Raw genomic sequence first — 14,326 nt, 5'->3', positions numbered from 1 at the left:
TTTGACTACTGGTTTTCTTTTGCAATATTGTTATTTACTTTAAATTCTGAGTAAAAAGTGTAATTAGTCCCGTTCTACTTTCTTAAAGTAATTGTCATTGTTAACTGAACGTTCTTTTAATAAAAAAATGAATATAAAAATATCAGAGGAGAACATAGAACTATTGAATTTTGCAACAATTAATTATTTTAAAATTAATAAATTTTCTTATTCTCATGTAAAAAAAGTTTAACTAAATATTCTTTGAATTAACAAAACGAATGCCGCTTTATACATTTATTTACTTAAAAATGTAACAGTTAGATGCGTATTAAAATGACCTTGAAATAAAAAAAAATTAAAAATATTTAACAAAAAATCAAAATAGTAGATTTTAAAACTGCTTAGGTTGGTGTGATCACAGAATCTGGTGTTGGAACAATTCATTCAGAATACAAAGTTGTAGGTTTTATTCATCTTGACAATACCATTTACTTTTCAGTTAACATCTTAACATTAACTTTTGAACCTACTTTACTTTGTTCGCTATCCTAATACAATGGCACTTTGATTTAATGGAATCCTCCACAATTGTACCCATGTTTGTTGCTAATGCAATGTTTATGCATTAGCAACAATATTGAGCCGTTAAGGTGGAAAGCGGATGACCATGAGGATCATAGGTTAATAGAAAACGTTAAGGTCAGTATGAAATGTGACTGACCTAGAATGAAATGTAATTACAGAACCGATAACACATAAGTAGAATTGCGAGAGAAAACAAAAGCCATTGAAAAATTTCCACATAAAGATAAGTATATACTTTATAATTGTAGGCAACAGAATTACACGATTTTTACTTTAATATGAAATCTGTAACTAGAAAGGCGAATTTATGTAAAGAACAAAAATGCCACAAAAATGTCACAGTTAAACACGAATGGCTCTGCCGAAAATATGCGTTTATTTAATTTACGCGTTTAGTTATGAAAATGTACTTTCACATTAAAGTGTGACGACCTACGGATGAAGAGAACATGATAGAAAGATGAATCGACAAATATTAAAATGTATTTATCAAATGCAACCGTATTTTGCAGCGATGAGTTGGGAGACAACGTTAGCAATCTTTTGCAAACACGGAGAAGAATGAAAAGTTTTTGTTAAACAACAATTGCTACTGGCAATTTAGATATTCGCTCAGATCGAAATCGAAATTTTTTTTAGGTTGCCATTGTTTTTATTTTATTCAAAAACTCATGTTTTAAGAAACTTAGAATAAAACAAGTAATTTTAGAGATGAGAAATTCATAAGTCACGCCCATTTCATAAGTTACGTCCAATTCATAGGTTACTCACAATTTATAGATCGCACTCAATTCATAGGTTACCCCCGATTCACGGGTTACGCCCATTTGAAACATTTGGGCAGCTTTTTTTTATGTCGAATTATATGGCAGGCCCTAATTATTCATAATTTTCATGTTGAAATATATTTAAACATATATTCATGTAGACGAGATAGTTAAAATGTCCACTGTTAATAGACCTTAAATAAATCTCTAATATATAAAAAGCAACTTGTGTGTGCCTGTGTGTGAGCTCGTTTTCCAACAGCGAGGCCGATTAAAAAAAAAAAAATTCTCGCAAATGTATTTGACGTGCCTGGAAGTGTTCTCAGATAGGCTATGTATCGGAATGCCTCCGATAAGTATAAGAAAATCGATAATCGAAAAAATCTAATAAAAAAAGGAAAAGTCCGTTTTTCACCAAATCTACACCTATCATTTTATCCTGGGCAACGTTGGGTCTCCGTGTTAAAATTGTTAATAAAAGGAGATCATTCAAATGTTCGATATTACAACCTCATATTAGTTTTGCAGAAAGAATTATGTGAAATATATTTAAAATCAAGCCTGTTAAAAAAACAAACAAACAAACAAAAAAGAAACGCCAAGCAAAACTTTCACCGTGGTTGAAAGAATATCCATTTGAACAACAGGAACGAAAAAGTGTTTTTTACAGTTGTGTTAGAATGACGACGTCTTGTTAATAATGGCTTAAAAAAGAAAACTAACGATCCGAGTCCAGTTAAACACACTCCATGGAAATAGTGATAGAGTAGAGAAAATCTAGCATTGGCTTTTCTGAAAAAAAAATCAGAGGAATACCATCGCCCAGTAGACCTTAGTTACACGGTTTATTTTTATACAGTAATAAAAATTAAAGAAATCCTCATGTATTTACAACGGTGAATGATGCACACAGACATTCTATTTGAACTACCCGATCATCAAACGTTCTAATGTTTCATTAAATGTATAATGTAATAGTTTGTGGATCATCAAACGTCCCAATGTTTAATTAAATGTATAATGCTATAGCTTTTCGATAATAAAACGTTCTAATATTTCGTTAAGTGTATAATGCTATAGCTTGTACATTATCAAACGTTCTAACGTTTCATTAGATGTATAATGCGATAGCTTGTAACTCATAAAACGTTCTAATGTTTCATTACATGTACAATGCTTGTCGATCATCAAACGTACTTATCTTTGATTAGATGTATAATGCAATTGCGTGTCGATCATACAAACTTTCTAATGTTTCATAAAATGTATAATGAAGTAGCTTGTCCATCATGAAACGTTCTAATGTTTCATAAAATGTATATCGCGATAGCTTATCGATCGTCAAACGTTCCTAGTTTGATTAAATGTATAATGCATAGCTTGTCAATGATCAAATGTTCTAATGTTTCATTAAATGTATAATGCATAGCTTGTCGATCATCAAACGATCTAATGTTTCATTAGATGTCAAATTAAATAGCTCGTCGATAATCAAACGTTCTTATGTTTCATTAAATGTGTAATGAAATAACTTTTCTATCATACAAACTAATATTTCATTAAATGTATAATGCATTAGCTTGTCGATAGTCAAACGTTCTTATGTTTTATTAGATGTATAATGCAATAGTGTTTCTATCATCAAACGTTCTAATGTTTCATTAAATGTCTAACACAATATCTTGTCGATCATAAAAACTTTCTAACGGTTCATTAAATGTATAATGTAATGGGTTATTCATAATCAAAGGTTCTAATGTTTATTTAGATGTAAAGTGCAATAGCTTGTCGATCATTAAACGTTCCAATGTTTATATAGATGTATAATAGTTTGTATATCATCAAACGTTCTAATTTTTCATTGAATGTATAACGAAAAAGCTTGTACATAATAGAAACTTTTTAAAGTTTCATTAAATATACAATGCAATAGCTTGTCGATCATCAAACCTTCTAATGTTTATTCAGATGTATAATACAATAGCTTGTCCATTATAAAACTTTCTAATGTTCCGTTAAATGTATAATGCAATAGCTTGTCGGTAATAAAACATTCTAATGTTTAATCAAATGTATGATCGAAATAGCTGGTCGATGATCAAACGTTCTAATGTTTCATTAGATGTATAATGCAATAGTTTGTGAATCATCAACCGTTTTAATGTTTCATTAGATATATAAATCAATAGCTTGTCGGTCATAAAACGTTATAATGTTTCATTAGTTGTATTATGCAATGCCTTGCTGATTATAAAACGTTCTATTGTTTCATTTAATGTATAATGCCATAGCTTTTCGATCATCAAACGTTCTAATGTTTCATTAGATATAAAATGCAACTGCTTGTTAAGCATCAAACATTCTATTGTTTAAACTAATATATATAATGTCATAATTAATTAAATTAATAATGTAAAAGCTTGTTGAAAATCAAACGTTCTGATGTTTAATTAAATGTATAATGCAATAGCAATAGCATCAAACGTTTTATTGTTTCATTAGATGTATAATACAATAGCTTTTGGATAATCAAACGTACTAATGTTCTATTAAATGTATAATGCAACAGCTTGTCGATCATCAAACGTTCTTATGTTTCATAAGGTAAATAATGCAATAGCTTGTAGATCATGAAACGTTCTAATGTATCACTAAATGTATAATGGAATAACTTATCCATCGTCAAAGGTTCTAATTTTTCATTGAATATATAATTCAATTGCTTGTACCTCATCAGACTTTCTAATATTTTAATATATTTGTTATGCAATAGTTTGTCGATAATCACACATTTTAATGTTTAATTAAATGTATAATGCAATAACTTATCGATTATCAAACGTGCTAATGTTTTATAGAATGTAAAATCAATAGCTTGTCGATCACTAAACGTTCTAATGTTTCATTTAATTTATAATGTTAAAGCTTGTCGACTATCTAACGTTCTAATGTATCTTTAGATCAATAATGCAATAGCTTGTTGATCATCAAACGATCTAGTGTTTGATTAAATGTATAATCAAACGTTCTAATGTTAAATTATAGGTAAAATGCAATAGCTTGTCGATCGTCAAACTTTCTGATGTTTCATTACATGTATAATGCCATAGTATGTCGATCATCAAATATTTAATGGTTTAATAAATGTATAATGCAATAGTTTTCGATCTAAAAACGTTCTAATGTTTCATTAAATGTATAATGGAATAATTTGTCAGTTGAATAAATGTTCTAATGTTTCATTAAATGTATAATGCAATAGCTTCTCGATCATCAAACTTTCTCATGTTTCAATAAATGTATAATTCTATAGCTTGTCGATCCTCAAACGTTCTAATATTTCATTGGATGTAATAATGCAATAATTAGTCAGTCATAAAACGTTTTAATGTTTTATTAGATGCATAATGCAACAGCTTGTCGATCATCATACTTTCTAATTGTTTATTAGATGTATAATGTAATAACTGTTCGATCATTAAACGTTTTAATATTACATTAAATGAATAATGCAATAGCTTGTCCGTCATTAAATGTTTCAATGTTTCATTAAATGTATAAAGTAACAGCTTGTCGATCATTAAACGTTCTAATGTTTCATTTAATGTCTGCTTCACTAACTTGTCGGTCATCAAACGTTATAATGTTTCATTAAATGTATAATGCAGTAACTTGTCGATCATCAAACGTCCTAATGTTTCATTAAATATATAATGCAATAACTTGTCGATCATCAAACGTTCTAATGTTTCATTAAATACATAATGCAATAAATTGTCGATCATTAAACGTCCTAATGTTTCATTAAATATATAATGCAATAACTTGTCGATCATCAAACGTTCTAATGTTTCATTAAATATATAATGCAATAACTTGTCGATCATCATACGTTCTAATGTTTCATTAAATGTATAATGCAATAACTTGTCGATCATCAAACGTCCTAATGTTTGATTAAATATATAATGCAATCACTTGTCGATCATCAAACGTTCTAATGTTTCATTAAATATATAATGCAATAACTTGTCGATCATCAAACGTTCTAATGTTTCATTAAATATATAATGCAATAACTTGTCGATCATCAAACGTCCTAATGTTTCATTAAATGTATAATGCAATAACTTGTCGATCATCAAACGTCCTAATGTTTCATTAAATGTATAATGCAATCACTTGTCGATCATCAAACGTCCTAATGTTTCATTAAATGTATAATGCAATCACTTGTCGATCATCAAACGTCCTAATGTTTCATTAAATATATAATGCAATAACTTGTCGATCATCAAACGTTCTAATGTTTCATTAAATATATAATGCAATAACTTGTCGATCATCAAACGTTCTAATGTTTCATTAAATATATAATGCAATAACTTGTCGATCATCAAACGTTCTAATGTTTCATTAAATATATAATGCAATAACTTGTCGATCATCAAACGTTCTAATGTTTCATTAAATATATAATGCAATAACTTGTCGATCATCAAACGTTATAATGTTTCATTAAATGTATAATGCAATAACTTGTCGATCATCAAACGTTCTAATGTTTCATTAAATGTATAATGCAATAACTTGTCGATCATCAAACGTCCTAATGTTTCATTAAATATATAATGCAATAACTTGTCTATCATCAAACGATCTAATGTTTCATTAAATATATAATGCAATAAATTGTCGATCATCAAACGATCTAATGTTTCATTAAATATATAATGCAATCACTTGTCGATCATCAAACGTTCTAATGTTTCATTAAATATATAATGCAATAACTTGTCGATCATCAAACGTTCTAATGTTTCATTAAATATATAATGCAATAACTTGTCGATCATCAAACGTCCTAATGTTTCATTAAATATATAATGCAATAACTTGTCGATCATTAAACGTTCTAATGTTTCATTAAATGTATAATGCAATAACTTGTCGATCATCAAACGTTCTAATGTTTCATTAAATATATAATGCAATAACTTGTCGATCATCAAACGATCTAATGTTTCATTAAATATATAATGCAATAACTTGTCGATCATCAAACGTTCTAATGTTTCATTAAATATATAATGCAATAACTTGTCGGTCATCAAACGTTCTAATGTTTCATTAAATATATAATGCAATAACTTGTCGATCATCAAACGTCCTAATGTTTCATTAAATATATAATGCAATAACTTGTCGATCATCAAACGTTCTAATGTTTCATTAAATATATAATGCAATAACTTGTCGATCATCAAACGTTCTAATGTTTCATTAAATATATAATGCAATAACTTGTCGATCATCAAACGTTCTAATGTTTCATTAAATATATAATGCAATAACTTGTCGATCATCAAACGTTCTAATGTTTCATTAAATGTATAATGCAATCACTTGTCGATCATCAAACGTCCTAATGTTTCATTAAATGTATAATGCAATAACTTGTCGGTCATCAAACATTCTAATGTTTCATTAAATGTATAATGCAATCACTTTTCGATCATCAAACGTCCTAATGTTTCATTAAATATATAATGCAATCACTTGTCGATCATCAAAGTTCTAATGTTTCATTAAATATATAATGCAATAACTTGTCAATCATCAAACGTCCTAATGTTTCATTAAATATATAATGCAATAACTTGTCGATAATCAAACGTTCTAATGTTTCATTAAATGTATAATGCAATAACTTGTCGATCATCAAAGTTCTAATGTTTCATTAAATATATAATGCAATCACTTGTCGATAATCAAACGTTCTAATGTTTCATTAAAATTGCATTTGGTGATTTGAATCTATTTTCTTGCCTCTCCCTGAGGACACAGTTAGAGGCAAGATCGATTTTTAATGTTGGGTAATTTAGTCTTCTCCAAAATGGATACTTTACAATGAAACAAATTAACAATTGGTTCGGTCGAAATGATTTATCCTTCACTGATTACGGTGACAAATAATGATGCGTAATATCAGAAAATAAGCCTAAATTGTTTCTCCACATGCTTGATTTATGTTCAAATACTATTAGCCTTTTGACCCTTTTTGTCTCTAACAATCTGCTGGTCTTTCTCTTTGCCTGACGATACTATTTAACGCCAAACTCTATACCTATATCAAACACTAATAAAGCTTTCAAAGTAATATAATGTTTTGCTTATTATTAGTTTTCTATATCACAAACAGCGAAGATGGCGTAATGTTTCTGAATTTTTGAGATGTGGATTTATTATGCTTTCTGCAAAACTCGCGAATCTCAAACGGAATCCCTTTTTAATCTATGACAATAATATACTAACGTTCCATCTTTGCCGACCAGTTGTCTAGTTGATAAATTATTTAGTAAAATTCATTTGGAAGTGACACTGTTCAGTGCGAGTTACGCTTGAAATACAACTTCCAATTACTTAGAACCTTTATCCAGTCATGGCTGATGGAACAAGAGCATTCTTTCCTAGTTGATTAAATAAAGGGTTCCTTTCGAAATTCCGTGGAGATTCCCGAGCTCGACAATAAGATTCTCGAGTTTGACAAGATACACTTAAAGAAGATTGGAGATTACATCAACCGAAACGTTGTGAAATAATACACAAGATGAAAATAGTAGCCCGAAGAATTCAAATATTACGAGTGAAGAAAACGTTATAGTTTAACTAACTTTATTGATTATTTCAAAATTAAAAATTATAGAAATTAAAAATGTGAATAATAATGATACCATCGAAGCATCCCCGAGCAATGTCGAGCTGTGTGCAAATTTGATAATATAAAACGTGTCAGAGCCTTTATTTTAAATTGTTAATTAATTTTTTGGCATCACTTCGATTAAAGATTCTGGCCGAAACAAGCGACATAACGAGAAAATTAATGCCATATTGGATGGGAGGAGTTTCTGTTTACATCCTCGTTCTAGTAGATTCTATCTTACCGCACGATCTAAACGATTTATTGATTTCTTTATCTCGTTGACCTATGTGCATGAGGATCCGATTATTAAGTAACAAAATGTTCTATCATAAATATGTTTAAATTTTAGTAGATGTAGTAGTTGCGAGTACATAGTTATATTTATAAAGTTAAGCATATATATATATACATATATATATATATACGTGTGTGTGTGTGTGTCTGTGACGTACTCTCTTAAATTAATTAACGGATCATTCTTACTTTTAAAATAAAAGTTCTAAAAGATAACAATATAAAAACAAGATTAACATAGATTATTTATGTCAATTTTACCATTTAGGGAGTGGATATCTAAATTTTTAATGAATTATTCTTTTTTATATTAGAATGATCGGTTCATAAAAAACTTAAAAACTTTATATATTCTCACCCTTTTTCGAAATTAATAATGATCCTATAATTAGTTTAGAAGATTACCTTGCACATAAATATATGTGTACATATATACATACACACATATACACATATATGCACATTCCCAACTTTATATACAGGGGGATGCAAAAGTAGGTATACAGTGGTCAAAAAAAGAAAAAACGTTTAAAGTTTAAGGCATTTATTATACAGACAAACATATGTTGCATAAACAAGTAATAATTCGCACGTTAATAAGAAACACATGTAATAGGAAGCCCTATTTCCGCAGGTATTCAAATTGCTTACCGTCAGCGTTAACACATTCCTCTAATCGAGAACGAACACTCATGCACACTCTAGAACAAAGATCTTTATCAGCATCAATTTCCTGACAAGCTTCCAAAATGAACTGAATCATGTTTTCGACAGTGCGAGGCTTGCGTTCAAAAACCTTATCTTTTACTGTGCTCCAAAAAAAGAAATCCATAGGAGTTAAATCTGGCGAGCGTGGTGGCCAGTCGATGGCGCCACGGCGTCCAATCCATCTGCTGGGAAATTTTAAGTCAAGTTGTGCTCGCACAGTGAGTGCAAAATGAGGTGGGGCCCCGTCTTGTTGAAAATAAAAGTCATCATTTTGGTATTGTTCACGTACTTGGGGTATTATTGTATGCTGCAACATGTTTAAGTACACAGTTTGATCAATGCTTGTGTGAAGAATAATGGGGCCAACAACACCTTTGCAAGAAAGCCCGGCCCATACTGTGACCCCGGGTTGATTGAGTTGTTTTTTAATAGTGATGCGAGGGTTTTCGGTTGCATAATAAACGCAATTGTGTCGATTAACGGCACCTGATAATTTAAAGTTTGCTTCGTCAGACCATACAATTTTATTTAGAATACCGTTACCTTCAAGTTCCTCACTCAAGATGTTTTCAGAAAATTGTAAACGACGATCCGAGTCATCTTCCAATAAACCATGTATCAATCGAGGCGTGTACATCTTTAGACCGGCACGATTCATCAGGCGCCCCAATGATCTACGCTCAATACCAAGTTCAGATGAGGCTCTGTATTTCGATTTCTGTGGGCTCTGAGCAACTTTGAATTCATTTTCTTGTGTGGTCACAGTAATTGGTCGACCACTTCTCGGTGCATTGTGGATACTCCTTGTCTGTTCAAATTTGTCACGCAGTGGATAAACCGTGAGCCTTGTTGGGGGAGGTGTTGCAAAGTTTTGACTCACTGTTCTCTTACGCGTTCACTATTTTCTGTCTTCCAGTATTGTTTTAATATCCATTTTCGCTGTTCGTCAGTCAATTTACAGGACATGGTTAAATTGTCAATTTAACTGTAATTTAAATTGCCAATTTAACTGTAATTTTACTTTAAGATATGTAGCTTTCAGTTCAATAAAATGTCAATAATTTCAATACTGTACCTACTTTTGCACCACCCTATAGAATTAATTACTGCCATAATATTTGTTGCAATATCAAATCTAACGAGATTATCTCTTCTGTATATTTAACTAGATTTGAAGTCTAATACGATGTGATTAAATGAAGTTTCTATTTACTTGCCACCCCACGAAAGTTAAGTAAGACACAAGGTCAGTTTGCTATAAGGTATATAAACTCTGCATAGGATAAAAATAAAAATTGCTCCAGTCAAGAAGGACCTTTCCTACTCTGACCGAGAACAGACACTGCGGCTGAATCGCTGTTCAAAGGCAGCAAATGTATTTTTCATATTTCGTACTTATTTTTTAAAGACTACCGCAGTGGTTATTCTTTCTACAAGCAGTATTTTATTGAGATAAAAGAATGGAGATGCCGACAAAGAGGGATACATAGAAGACAGAAGAGGGAGGATGGTGGTGGTCAAATAATATCCCAGAACAGAATGCTTTGCGAATTGAAAACATGCATTTAATCGTTATTCGCAATTAATTTTCTTTTTTGTATTTTTGATTTGTGTTAGAAAAATTGTTTCCAAAGGCGGGAATGGTGAACGTCGGACCAAACTATTTGAGGATCTTCTCTCCTGTAAGTTCCGATCAACATACAAAGACATTTTCCTTGACCGTGGCCATGCAAGCGATCATCGGTTCTTGCCATTTTACAAATGTGTCGGTAAGAAAATTCACAAAGTCGACGAATGCTTACATATTATTCAGAACGTCTGCGATACAAGTCGTCTTCGCATTGCCAAAGTTATCCGACTTAGAGCTTTTGAAGTTGTTAACATTCTGAAAAAGATACCTGACATAAAGGTCATTCACTTGTTGAGAGATCCCAGAGCAATTATCAACTCACTAAAACAAATACGCTTTAGATTTGACGCCAAGGAAAGGGCCAACTTTGTTTGCAATTTAATGCGAAGAAATATCATTACATTTGAAAAGACTTTTGAATTATATCCGAAGCAAACAGCAACTTTGTTCTTTGAATCTTTAGCTAAGAATCCGATGGGAGTGACCAAGAAACTTTTTGATTTCATTGGAGTGCCCAGAACGGACACAGTTATGAAGTGGATTACAAAAAACATGCTTGCGAATATTTCGTCGGGTGGGCCATTCTCAGTATATAATCGAAATTCACTTGTTGTAAGCAACAAGTGGCGACAACAGCTGAAATTTAAAGATGTCGAATCTATCGATTCTCAATGTTATGATTTGTATAATGTGTCTGGTTATTTCGATGTAATGAACCCCGAAAATATGAAAGACCCAAACATCGTTCATTTCAGAGACGATGCTCCATTTATCAAGTCAAATTTAGTTGACAGAATTGAAGAAATTGAAAATGGAGAACATTAATGAAAATATTTAAAAAATTCTCATTATAATAAACATAACATTGTTGACAATTAATTACATCAGGGACATCAGCTATTATCCAGGAATATCTGTAGCAAACAAGACCCGATAGCTCTAGTATCATTTATCATAGATGCTTTGATGTTTAACTGTTGGTATTAGTTGTGAATTGTTAAAAACTGCACAGTATAAATTTCATTGTTATTATAATATACTCATTTGGTTCATATATGAAAAAGTAATATTATTACACCATAAAAAATATTTACTGATATAAAATCTATATCACTTGACAGAAAATCATAAACTATGGTTAAAAATGTAATATAATTTAAATTGTAGACACTATAATACATTTTTCTGTGAAAAAAAAAATGAATGAAAAAACCTGCCAGTTTCACAAAATGAAAATAAGTAAAGGCAACGCTACTATCAATAAAAATAGTGATCACGTGATCATTTTCGCTAGAAAATCAACTTGAAAATAGAAATAATAATGTTTATATAATTACATTTTAAAAAGTTATATAATTGAAAAGGTAAATTACTCAATAGAAATTATTTGAAAATAATTAAATACACAATTCTGCAAAACGTATGAAAATGCTATTTTATAATTGACCAATTTGATTGAAGTAATTACATCTATAGAGATTTAACCGAATTAAACAAATCGAAGCAAAATTTTTTCTTGAATTTAATATTAAAACTTAAGTTTACAAAATAAATACAAATTAAAAATTTAAATAAATGTAAAAATTAAATGAAACTGAATTGATTTCAACTAGTTGTTTTTGTACTTTGAATCCACAAGTTTAATAAATAAACAAAATAAGAAAAATAGAATTTATTCCTATTTTTTCATGACAAAAGTTAAACTTCATAACGATTTGCAAAATTGATGGACAATAGTTTAACTAAATTTGTATCTTTGATATTTGTAATATGTGTTAGATGTTTCTAATATGACCACCTTTACAAAAATACATTTTGTGTACTTTTTCTTTTCAGAATAGATTTGAAGTTATTTACATTATCATTGTTTATGTCAAAACAACAAAAAAGAAGTTTTCATACCTAATGTAGAAACTCAATACAACCAATTTAAATCTCAATAGCTCCAGACAATACATTAAGTCAATTGACATGAGATATAAAACAACTAGTTCTAGGACAAAAAATTAACAAAAATCATTAGCATTGTCATTTCTTCATAAAGTGGTTAACTGAGGTTCGACTATTGGCATAATAATATGTATTTCCTTCTTGAAATAAATGTGTTAAATAGTCAATTCATTAAAAATAATATATACATATTTTTGACAAATAAAATAACTATTTCATATCAACAATCATTTATTAATTAATAAATATTAAAAAATATATTAAGTCCCGACAAGATCGGACAAAGCTTTGAAATTTGAAAGGGCTACGAATTATTCATCCTGTCATTTCAATTATTAATAATAGCTTAAATTGATGTTTTCTTTACGGATAAATAAAATGACTCCTGATGAATTTAATTTCTGCATTAATTTTGGTTTTAACTTACGCTATTGCATGTTTGATTTTAATAAATTGAATATTAGTAAATAAATAAACTAATAATTACATGTGTAATTTGCGTTGACATGAGAAATACACACGAGGGAAGTGGTTCTAAAATTTGATTTTTATAAAGATGAAGTTGAGACGAAAGTTGGATGCTGCGTAAAATAAACAATTAATTTGTTAAAAATATTCTTCAAACTAAAGACCATAATCATTCATTTTCAGATTTAGTTAATAACACGCACGTTTCAGATTTGGTTAAACTATCTATCCTTCAGTCTTTGACTCGAAAACATTTTCACCGTCTTCTTAAACGCCATTGAATGATTCAAATCGACTATTTGTATGAGTTTAAAATGCTAATGTATGTGATAAAGCTTTTGGGTTGAAGACATGTAAATTTGAACTTTTTTGATATCCATACTTTCTGGACTGATGATACGAATATTAGTCTTCATTAAGAAAATACAACTCAGAAATTTTACCGAAAGAAGTATCAGATCCATTGCTAAAATACTAACCTTCTACTAACTAAAAGCAGGCATATAACAACACTCAGAAATCGAAATGGATACGATGGGCAAACATATAATATATTATAATATCGAATAATTCTAAACTGTTTCCAATCGACATTATCGGGATGGTGTTTTTATATTTCGTTTCGTTTTGCTATTTTGGTTTGACTACTGGTTTTCTTTTGCAATATTGTTATTTACTTTAAATTCTGAGTAAAAAGTGTAATTAGTCCCGTTCTACTTTCTTAAAGTAATTGTCATTGTTAACTGAACGTTCTTTTAATAAAAAAATGAATATAAAAATATCAGAGGAGAACATAGAACTATTGAATTTGGCAACAATTAACTATTTTAAAATTAATAAATTTTCTTTTTCTCCTGTAAAAAATGTAAATTAAATATTCTTTGAATTAACAAAACAAATGCCGCTTTATACATTTATTTACTTTAAAATTTAACAGTTAGATGCGTATTAAAATGACCTTGAAATAAAAAAAAATTAAAAATATTTAACAAAAAATCAAAATAGTAGATTTTAAAACTGCTTAGGTTGGTGTGATCACAGAATCTGGTGTTGGAACAATTCATTCAGAATACAAAGTTGTAGGTTTTATTCATCTTGACAATACCTTTTCAGTTAACATCTTAACATTAACTTTTGAACCTACTTTACTTTGTTCGCTATCCTGATACAATGGCACTTTGATTTAATGGAATCCTCCACAATTGTACCCATGTTTGTTGCTAATGCAATGTTTATGCA

The 14,326-nt window shown here is 29.6% G+C and overlaps 1 protein-coding gene across 5 annotated transcripts in view; it reads left to right on the top strand.

The window, feature by feature from the left end:
- LOC145258264 (carbohydrate sulfotransferase 1-like) overlaps positions 1–14,326 on the top strand; it is a 209,328-nt gene that overhangs the window by 136,738 nt on the left and 58,264 nt on the right. For 3 of the 5 annotated variants that reach the window (XM_080116252.1, XM_080116246.1, XM_080116247.1), the window contains one exon: positions 10,657–13,012. The exons of the other annotated variants lie outside the window; for them this stretch is intronic. In XM_080116252.1, the coding sequence (XP_079972378.1) occupies positions 10,657–11,494 (838 nt within the window). In that variant the 3' untranslated portion in view covers positions 11,495–13,012. Of the gene's footprint in view, positions 1–10,656; positions 13,013–14,326 lie in introns of those variants that run through there. 5 annotated transcript variants of the gene reach the window in all.

This window comes from Euprymna scolopes, chromosome 33 (assembly GCF_053919585.1).
Source record: "Euprymna scolopes isolate OS-2025 chromosome 33, ASM5391958v1, whole genome shotgun sequence".
Taxonomy (NCBI): domain Eukaryota; kingdom Metazoa; phylum Mollusca; class Cephalopoda; order Sepiida; family Sepiolidae; genus Euprymna; species Euprymna scolopes.
This window is presented reverse-complemented; position numbering and strand designations above follow the sequence as displayed.